Source organism: Achroia grisella, unplaced genomic scaffold (assembly GCF_030625045.1).
Source record: "Achroia grisella isolate CSIRO2021 unplaced genomic scaffold, CSIRO_AGI_Agris_v1 utg546, whole genome shotgun sequence".
Classification (NCBI taxonomy): Eukaryota; Metazoa; Arthropoda; class Insecta; order Lepidoptera; family Pyralidae; genus Achroia; species Achroia grisella.
In genome coordinates, this window is record NW_026712931.1 from 2,818,155 (window position 1) to 2,829,339 (window position 11,185).

An 11,185-nucleotide genomic window follows, 5' to 3' on the forward strand; every position below is an offset into this window, starting at 1 on the left:
TCGTTTATTACATGAGAGGCATTTATTCCTAGTTTTAGTATGAAATAAAAGTTAAATATATATATTTTGAATCAACAACCCTATATTTATTACTAACTATACTTTATTAATTTTATGTCAATACATTATTTCTGTATGTAACCTATAAACGGTTACCTACTCATATTAACATTGATTTCCGATAGTCACACGCCTCTGTTCTCGAATTTCAAAAAGCTAACAACATAGGTATAATGGCATTTTTGTCTAAAGCTGCTTATTATGAGAAGTCTAATTTGTCTCCGAGATAAAATAGTACTCTGTTTCTAATTTGAGGAAAGACAGGAATTTGAGAAAGCCACTAAACCAGTGGTTCCCTACGTGGGGCCCACGTCCCACAGAGGGCACATTTGAATTTTGGGGGGCTATTTGAAAATAGACAAACGTACTATTTCATTAACAATTTTCTAGTGATTTCTTTCTAAAACCTATTATTTAAGTTTCTTAAGTGAACAATTAAATTTTTTGAAGCTATAAATCCACTTTCTTTATAGAACTATTAATAATAATAATAATAATAAATCCATTTAATACTATTTTACCATAGACATTAAAATTGAATAAAAATATGTAAAATACCCCTCTAATGAAACTGCATAAACAGATGTAAAGCAATGTTAGATAAGATTAAGGATTATAGTCTTACCTTTTATAAAACCTTTATCACCGAATAATCTAAGGTAATATTGAGTGATATAGCGTTACGTACAATGTGATGTGTCGCTACTTATTTTGTTTCCTGTCTTTCTCTATATTTAGTATCTTTATAGTTAATGTGGCTATTTATAAACTTTTCTATTATTCTGTTTATTTTTGCTATTTCATGGGTTTATTATTAATGCGACGACATAGTGTGGAACGTTTTTACACTGAAATTAAATTTATTACATAATTTATATTACAAATGGAAGGAAAATACGATTGACATGAATTTATACATATATAATTAATATTATATGTAATATAGCTTGCTTTACGAGTACGCTCTTTCACGCGAGAAAGAATGTGCATGCACAATGTGACAAACAGAACGAGTAATTTTCGTGCGCCGCTACTCGCGCATTCCCGAGTCCTACATTTAAAGCCTTTTTGTTTAATCAATTATTATTTCAAAATGGCGGGCATATAATATAACTTGAAACATACGCGAGAAAGAGTCATCACAAAAAATAGTTATCAATTGCGCCCGTTTGATTTTATAATTTATATTTTCTATATATGTTAGTCCTTAAGGTATATATAGTATAACTATTTTATACATATGCTACTCCGTAAGGTATATATAATTAAAGCCAATATTGTTATATAAATAATATTCCGTTCTTTAATTTCAAATAAATAAAGGAATTCCACATAAATCTAAAAAAAAATTTATTAAGTTCTTGTTTGTTGTCGTGTTGTGAAATTGAACACCTTTTAGGAAAATGTCATGCTGAAACATTCCAAATTCTGGAGGTTTACAATTGCCATAGTCTTTGAGGTAGAAAAATCTGGTAGGCATACTAGTCTTACATGTTGGCCATCTTCTCCTAAAATTAAAAAATAAAACATGGGATAAGAAGTCACATTGAATGTTGTAGTGTATGTGGAAACACTAGCAGTTTATTATCTATCGTCTCGAGCCGAGCGTACACGTACCGCCGTGCGCAAGAGGGAAGGGATTCCCTGCGCAAGCGCCGCGGAGTAAAGACGTGGAGCTATGGCTAACGAGCCGATATTACGTCGATAACAACTTACATACAAGAAGACATAAATAACAAATAAGTGAACACTACATGTGGCGACGAGGCAAAATGGATATAAATAAAGATAAGTACAAAATCATTTAATAAGATATACATATACCTACGGGTACGGAGTAATTACAAATTTAGAAGGATTATGGTGGGGCCGCACGGGGAGCGAATTATATAGACCTATACAGAAAAAACAATAGCTGGGTAACATCGGTTTACGATCGATTTGCGCCAAGTAAGTAGGTACCTAATTATAAATTGTACTTGCTATACCTATAGTGTCTCTAGCTGGTAGGAATAGTCGTATTAATAATCATTGTAGTGATATGTTTACGTATATCCGTGATTTATTATTTTTAATGTATGATAATGGTGTACTGCCTGCGCTGGCGTGGCACTGATGAAGTATGGTAGAATGAGCGGGGGGGGATAGGATCGGTTGGCCCGTCGTGGTGGGTTCGTGTTAATTTGTCACGATGGTTTCTGGGGGGAGCCGCGTGGAGGTCCCTCTGGCGTGATACAATGTTAGCAGTGGGATTATTTTAACAATCCCATTCCCCCTTCCGTATTTCCGTGTTGAAATAAAAAATCGGTAATGATTGTAGTTGCCGCTGCATGTTCGTTTCATGAGGGGACGGTGACGGTGAGATGTTTAGTGGGACATCATATTACGTGATGCAATAGACCTGTGGGTATGAAGTATAATAGAGCACTGTGCGGACGACACGTTTGTTTTGCTTTATCTTTTCTAGGTGTCGATGCACTTTAATTACTTTTGGCAATAGGGCCGCCTTATTGTATTTATACAGAGGTGGTGACTAGTGTTCAAATGTCACTATTTTCTTTTAGAGTATTGCTGCAAATGGAAGTGGTCTAAAGTTCCTCTTTCTAACTGTAATGATCACATGATAACCTAATATTACATTTGGTACGGGATAATATTACGATGTTGTCGGGTGATACGATATTATTACAAATGATGGTGAGCTGACAATTGTACCTGCATTATAGTACTGATGTTGGGTATTATATACAAAACAACAATAGTAAAATCTAAGGTGGGGTGACACACACGGTTTGAGCAGTGCTTGGTGGACAATATTTATATTTGCCTTAATTGATTGCAAGTGTTGAAGTATCTGGGTAACAGTGTCCCATACATTTCGATGCGGATGAGTTGTTCGGAATACCTGCAGACTATTTTATTCTGGTATTCGAGCAGAGCCGCGAAGTAGTGTGGTTAAAATGTTTTTATTTGGATTGGATTTGGCTTTTGGATTATATAATTTATAAATAATAATTATTAGTGAGCTTTCCAATGGATGCCGGTGGGAATTGCAATTGTTTTGCATAGGAAGGTTTTAAATGTAGATTAATTATTAGTTTGATACATTATGTTGGGGTCTACTATACATGTTGTATAGTGCAAGGTGCCTATCTACTTGTCTGGCATATTTTTAACAATTTGTGCTTTGTGTTAAAATGAAGCGCGCATCTACACTTGCGACCTAGAAGGCAATCTTTTGGTTTGGTGAATTTAGTGTCTAATGAATTTGTTGAAGAAAAACAAAAAACCACGTATTCAAGAGGTTGAGATGCCGACTATTATATTGCGAGGAAGTGTGTCGCTAGTTATGGTCGGATGTAAGGTACAGGAGTGCTGTTTCTGTATGCGGTATGTGGTTTCTATAGTCAGTAACACTGGAACGAGAAAAAGGATACCGAATTATGTATGTATATAGAATTATTCTATTATTTTTACAGCAATGACAGTGATTAACTTTTAATAATAAGCTATAGTATAGTACAGTGGTGGTGAGTATGTCTTTATGGAAACATATTTAAGATTCTCTCTAATTTAAAAATACCAGTAAATTAGAAATTGCACAATAATGGTTACATGAAATAGAACTACTATTAAGTTCTGAATTATTGTACCTACTCGCCTAATGCATTATGCGGATGAGTGAAGGGGTTATTAGAGTGGAAAAAAAAATGTTTTTTATATTCTTTGAAGTTTCGGGAACATGGAATAGATTATGAATATTCTTTATTTAAAGAAGCTTGAATAAATAATAGGAATAATAGCCATAATTGCATTAATGTACCGCATTTAGTAGCTGTGGAATGGAGTTAGAATTTGTTTTGTGATCACATGCAGACAGCGCTGACAGCTGTTTTATATGAATGTGACGGGGATGTTGGAGCGATGGGGAGTCATTTTTAATTGACAGTTAATCCAGTTGCGGCTGGAGTTGTGTAGTGTTGCGATACGCGAAATAAGTGTATTAATGTGGTTTTGAGTTTTGAGATAGCTAATAGGAAATGATACCTACTTCATTGTAGTAGTTGTAAAATATATACATGTATTTGTTTATCGTCATAGTACTGGTGTTGGTCGCTCTCTAAATACTTTGGCCGCATTGCAGGGTAGCTTAGACAAATTAGCGTGTTTTAACTTTTACATACGTACTACAGTGCAACCTCGATAAAACAAATCGAAAAAAAAATATATATATATAGTATATCAAGTAATTCGTTGAACTGAGATTTATTATGTTGAAGGTACGTTGGTCTAAACTTCGTTATAAAAAGGTAAAAAAAAAACTGTCGTAAGTTATTTCAACTTGAATCTTTAATAATAGTGACGAGCAGCAGTGTTTACAAAACTTTACATTACTTTCCATCGAACAACAATTATTGTTCTACGAACATAAGTACGTCGAAACATGTCCTGACATGAATCACATTTTATGAGATGAGAGATAAGTAGAGTTAGAGTCATACCATTGGTGGGAACATTATATAAAGGTTTTGGGTTAAGAAAATTCCTTAGAAAGAGGTGTTTTTCCAAATTAAAAAGAAAAATAATAATAATGTCGCAATGTAAAGGTATATTTTACATCGATTCTTATGGAAAATCCAAGGGATTACAAAGAATTAGTTAAATCAAGGAAGTCGTTATATACGAGGTATATTATTGTGAATGAGGTGCGTTATATTATGGCTGCACAATTATTATTATTATTACTAGATAATAATGTAAACCATGATGCATGACAGTAACAATTACTAACGATACATTATTGGTTATGGATATATATGGTTCTGAGGATACTATTAGTATTCCTATACTTTAGATTAGAATTATTTACTGGACATTCTTGTGGAGTAAATAAATCTGAAATATGTTTAATATTAGTAGTCATAAATGTATATATTGTGAAAATTAAATGGATAAGAGTGGCGTTTAATTGTCTTATAATTATAAAATTTGGTGTTTTGCAGGAGTCCATGATTTGCTTATAAATTGACTATTGGCTCGGATGACCTTAAAGAAATTAGCAAAGGAAGAAAAACAATGAGCATAATACTAATAACCAATACTTAAAGAGGATGAATTAAGAAGTTCAATGGAGTTATAATGACGGTGACAATGGCATTGATATTCTAAAAAAGGAGCTACAGAGGTAAGGTAGACTGGGCCGTCAAGCATTAAATTGCGTATTGACGGACAGGTTGCATTAAATTGCGTTGGCTGGGCCATCAGGCATTAAATTGCGAACTGATGGACAGATTGCATTAAATTGCGTTGGCTGGGCCATCAGGCATTAAATTGCGAACTGATGGACAGATTGCATTAAATTGCGTTGGCTGGGCCATCAGGCATTAAATTGCGAACTGATGGACAGATTGCATTAAATTGCGTTGGACTGGGCCGTCAAGCATTAAATTGCGTATTGGCGGACAGGTTGCATTAAATTGCGTTGGCTGGGCCATCAGGCATTAAATTGCGAACTGATGGACAGATTGCATTAAATTGCGTTGAACTGGGCCGTCAAGCATTAAATTGCGTATTGGCGGACAGGTTGCATTAAATTGCGTTGGCTGGGTCGTTAAGCATTAAATTGCGTATTAACGTCCAGTTTTGTTAAATTGTCTTTGGCGGGGTCATCAAGCATTGTATTGTGTATTGATGAATGGTGTCCTATTCATTAAAGTGTAAATTGATAGAATGTTGCATTAAATTGCGGTTGAATATAAGTAATAAAAAATTGCCAGTTTTAATGCATATTAATTATCGGAGTGAAATGGAGCGGATTCAGTAAAATATAATAAATCAAAAGTCATAAGGACACAAATTAATTTTGGTCGAAAATATAATTTCTATAACTAATATAATTGACGATTGCTGGAGTACGTAGAGTCGCTGTGGTGATATATGTGGTATATGTCGATCGCTCAAAGACTGGTCTGACAACCTTTCCTAATATTTTAGCACTGAATTAATGCAGGTGATCAGGGAGATAATTTTGTACGATGAAGAATGGTTATAGTTATACCCAATTAATACTACATGGACTGATATCAGATGTGTAGACAGAATATAGTGGAAAGTCGTTTGCAATTGTTGATGCAACTCTTGATATAATAATAATATTCTGGTATAAATAGTGGGGAGTTTTGAAGAAATTCCAGATTATGTTTTAGATAATCAGTTTTCAAATGTACATGATAAAGAAAAATACTACATGTAAATAACACATTGTATGAGACAGATATAATGGAAAAAAAATATAAGTATTTACCTTAAACCTACAAAATATAAAGTAGTGACTACTGTGATAGAGATATTCTGGTCATAAACTTACAACATTTTTCAGAAGTGCTTTATACTAATCTTACATAATATTATACAATAACAAAGTGGAATAACGATTATATGAAAACAAATATAAAAGAAGAAAGGTGAAGTATGTGAAACAGAGAGTAAATTGGAGTTAATATATAAATGTAATTTATATTCAAAAGAGGAGGAAAAATCACGGTGCTGGTTACGCTGGAAAGGCCAATCGCACTAGAGGCATTCGGCTTATGTGTGGCAGTATAGTGTCAAAATGAGTCCACTATCGGTGTAACGTAGCACACATGCCTCCAAGGAACAAATACCTAATAGAGTGGATTGATTCATGCTTGAAAAGAAAATAAACTTAAAAAGGAGAGAGATGTAGTGTATGTGGAAACACTAGCAGTTTATTATCTATCGTCTCGAGCCGAGCGTACACGTACCGCCGTGCGCAAGAGGGAAGGGATTCCCTGCGCAAGCGCCGCGGAGTAAAGACGTGGAGCTATGGCTAACGAGCCGATATTACGTCGATAACAACTTACATACAAGAAGACATAAATAACAAATAAGTGAACACTACAAATGTAAAGAAACAGTTTTGTTGGTATTAGAAAACAAAGGGTTTTTTTTACTGTTATGAAAAATAAAAAATGTTAGTGTTTCATCAATTAATTTAGGTACACAAAATTCACACACCCAATAACAAACTCCCCTGAGTTTGTTATTGGGTGTGTGAATTTTAATACATAGATTCAGTGCTTTGTTCCCAATATACATTTACTATGTTTTTTTCCTTTTCTAAATAGAAAAGGAAAAAAACAACTATAAATTAACTAATGGTTTCTCAGTGGTCGAAATCCGACCATAATTAATTTAAATTATAAGTTTAAACATTAATAAGATGCTATTAAGGACTTGCTAAATGAAATAGATTACTTTGATAATCTTCATAATATCTCACGGATATTCCTCAGGCTTAATACATGTTATATGTTAAAATTTTCTTTTTATTTGTTCAAAGGAAGAATGAAGCATTAAATTACAACAATATCAAATATTTGTATACCTTTGTAAACATCGGTAGCAAATTCCTCAGAATTTCCACTAAAATATATAGCTGGACAATTTTGTATGATGAAGGGATCAGTAACTACGCATGGAGTACATGGAACTGTGTCGGGACATGTAGGAGCCATATGCCGCCATTTGAGAGTGTTTTTCATAATTTCTAACCGATTATTTAAGTTACTGTATTTCATTATATTTTTAAGAGGCTCGCCTGAAGTCCCCAGACAAGTAAATCCTGCAAAGTTTTGTTATTAATGTAGTACCATAAAAAGTGATAAAAATAAAAGTAGAATATAAAATCCTCATAATTATACATTACCTGCAATATCACATTCATATGGATTTGGAACTCGGTGAAAGGATTTATATTCTACAGCTTTGGGGAATAAACCTTAAACAAAAAGTAAATTTATAAAAAAGATCTCGAAGAAAATATTAATAATAATTAATTTGTTGCTTTAACGTATTTATAACAATCAATACTAACAGTAATGAAATGGTTTCTGGGGCAGCATAATCCCAGAGGGATCTTTGCAACCCGGCATCAGATCTAATGGTGCTACTGCACTGACAGCAGCAGCAAATGCATCAACAGATTCAGCTGATGCTATCACATCTGATTCATTGAGGATGCACTCATCAGAATAACTTGCAAACACACCACCTATAATAAAATTATAATAGGCAATAAGATATAATTGATCTGGAATATATAAAAAATTGAATTTTTTTTTCAATTGAATAAATAATTTACCTGCAACAATTACTCTCACAACTTTTGATAATTCTTCTTGATATTGGGAAGTGCCAGAAATACCTGACAACCACTCCAATAATAGATGCAGTGAAAACAAATGATCGGGTTTCTTTGATGCCATATTCAAACCCGATAAAAGGACTATGTACCTACAAAATTAAAGATATGCATTCATCCATTTAAGACATACAATGTGAAATTTAAATACAAAATTTAATTAAGAACTAAAATATAATTTTAAATGAAACAATTTGATCCTTGTAACTAATAATAATATAAATATAATATTAATCTAAATATGTTGTAATATAAGAGACTAGCTTAGAAATTTTTAGGGTTCTCTTAAATTGTAATAAATAAAAATTCATACCACTTTCTATTTTTAGAAATATCCAATTAAAGATTTTATATTAATGTTTTAATATTTTCTAAATGTTGACAATATAATATGCTTATTGATAAAATTTACATTACAAATAAAAAAAAAACTAGATTTCAATATAGAATACTTTGTATTCATATGGTTTTGTTCATGGACAGTAAGAATAAAAGTATATTTATAAATAATCATTTATGCATTGGCATTTATGATTGTCATAAACATACCTATCATTAGCCAGTTTGGGGAAAGGTTTTTGTATGCTGCAACCTGCCCAACAAACATCTTCTATTGTGAAAACTCCATCCTCATCTTCTGAACCTGCAATAATTAATTTAAAACAATTAGGATGTATATACCTAACCTTAACATATTTTATATGAGTGAATATTATTTAATATCATTTATATTTAATATTATTATATGAGTGAATTCCTTTTGATACTTAAAGGCTTCAATCCTCATGAAATTTGACATATGAGATGAACAGCAACTATCAAACAATAGATTATAGTATATACCTAAAACAGCACAAACTACACCAGTTACAACTTGGTGAACATCAATTGAATCACCAATCAGTCTGATCCTTTGAAGCTCATCCTCCAACACCAGACTATCACTATCATGTACAAAATGTGTCCTGAAAGAGAAATCAGATATCATTATAATTATGTTTCTTTTGAAAATACAGAGAGGCAAGATACAGATAACAATCTGAACCAAATTAATTTAGGAATACCATAGTGATGCAAATTTTTCAGACAGCCTCAGAGATGTTGCAGTTTAGTACATTGCTTCCCTTCTAATGGTTATGGGTTTGATACCCTACACACTTATGTGTAGGATATAACACCAGTACAAACAATCATACTTATATGATTGTTTAGTGTGTTGTAGTTGTGTGTGTTGTGTGGTGTAGTTTTTAACAGAAAAGTTAATAATATGTATGGTAAAACATAGTTTGTCAGTGTATGTATTAAATGTGGTTTGTTATTCACACTAAACCATGATTTCTATCCATAATCATTTAATTGTAATCAAGTACCTCTAACACAAGTTCTGCTTTGCTTGTATTATCCAGATATGACATTATATATTAGAGAGCAATGGAAAATTGCAAGGTATATATTATGATCCTATATTTATGATAGTGTAATGTTCATTATCATAGTATAGGGTCACTTGCACTCTCTCACAGAAATTATAAGGAAGCCAAGATTGCTGACCACCGCTGAATTCAATTAACCACTTGCGAACTCATCATTTTACACCTCCATAGATATATGAAAACGACCAATTAGTTACTTAGCGACCAATAGAGCACTTGTTAGCTAACATAAGGCGGATAACATCTACCTGTATGTTATACCATATATCATATGACATACCTAATGTACACCATATGAGAAAAATAAGATAATAAAGACAATTATAAAAATCCTAATAAAAAAATACATTTTTACTATAATGCAAAAGAAACTGAAAACAGTTACCTTGGCGGTTGGGGTATGATTTCCAGCTGTTCTGATAAATCTTTCAATATACTTGGCTTTAATTCTTGCAGTTTAAATATTGTTCCAATCACTATACATTTTTCATGTTTTTCTCGAAGTTCACATAATTTTAAAATCTTATAATGACTTGGCCACTTCTTTCTAATTATTGTAGTAATTAAAGTTCTGTATGCATTTAACCTGGCAGAGTAAATATGAGCATATTGCTTAGAAAAATCGCGGGAAACTTGGTAAAATCTATAAGATGTATCTACATAGTCCACTGCTTGTCTTTCCAATTCAGCTGGTAGAAACTCATTTTCAACTTTAACTGGCAAGTTAGACGGTACTGTAAATAACATTATATTTAATGTTATTGCAATAATATTACTATGAAGAATCCTTATTAGAAAATAAACTTAGAAAACAACAAGGAAACAAAAACGGACCGTAGTTTGTCTGACATTACCTATGTTGCCAGCTTTTTGGAACTTTTAAATAGGTCTTCACTATCGGAAATTAATATAAATTACCTATTTTTGTAGGGTCACTAGAAATAATGAGTGAGTGTTTAATTGTAACGAATTAACACAAAATTAATAAAGTATAGGTATTAATAAATATATGAATATAGTTTTTCTATAGACTAACTTCCTTCTCTATAAAACAAACAAATAACCTTCATCTTTGTATATTATCATATTTTACAAAATATTGATACTTGTAACATTACTCTCAAAGGAATATCAAATATCTACGATTGCGTTAAATTACTTATATTTAAAGCTGGATTATGTCTATTTCTCCCTTTAAATATAATTTATAATATCGTAAATGGAATCTTCATCTTCGGATATCAAATTGTCATTTCACCTAGGAGTTGAACACACAATAAAAATTTGATTTTTACCCTTTTTCTTTGTCGCAATCGGATAATCAAATTTTATTCACCACATTTTATCAGTAGCGAACTATAAATGTTTCTTTTAAATAACGGTAATTCACCGGTTTTTACAACTATAATTTTATTCTTATATATGATTTTCTATCCAACATTCCGCCTTCCCAAGCTTCCCAAACTTA

General features: G+C 32.2%; 1 protein-coding gene across 2 annotated transcripts; it reads right to left on the reverse strand.

Moving 5' to 3' along the window:
* Positions 1-601: 601 nt before the first annotated feature.
* Positions 602-10,569, reverse strand: LOC131848032 (DNA polymerase delta subunit 2). 2 transcript variants are annotated; one of them, XM_059197784.1, is made up of 9 exons: positions 10,103-10,569; positions 9,128-9,249; positions 8,834-8,927; positions 8,225-8,376; positions 7,958-8,134; positions 7,790-7,861; positions 7,469-7,705; positions 1,453-1,568; positions 602-908 (listed from the first exon to the last, which is right to left on the reverse strand). In XM_059197784.1, the coding sequence occupies exons 1-8, from the start codon at positions 10,462-10,464 to the stop codon at positions 1,456-1,458; spliced, it is 1,329 nt and encodes a 442-aa protein (XP_059053767.1). In that variant the 5' UTR covers positions 10,465-10,569; the 3' UTR covers positions 602-908; positions 1,453-1,455. The 2 variants fall into 2 exon arrangements, with proteins under 2 accessions (XP_059053767.1, XP_059053766.1); XM_059197783.1 differs by lacking the exon at positions 602-908 and having other exon boundaries at positions 1,226-1,568.
* Positions 10,570-11,185: the final 616 nt, after the last annotated feature.

What these genes read in the sequence shown, in the direction of transcription:
- LOC131848032 (XM_059197784.1), bottom strand. Translation starts at nt 10,464, where the DNA reads ATGTTATTTACAGTACCGTCTAACTTGCCAGTTAAAGTTGAAAATGAG. An exon ending in TGTAGTTTGTGCTGTTTTAG is followed by an intron (nt 8,928 to 9,127) that starts GTATATACTATA and finishes TAATTATTGCAG; the next exon opens with GTTCAGAAGATGAGGATGGA. An exon ending in TGCTACCGATGTTTACAAAG is followed by an intron (nt 1,569 to 7,468) that starts GTATACAAATAT and finishes TTTTAATTTTAG; the next exon opens with GAGAAGATGGCCAACATGTA.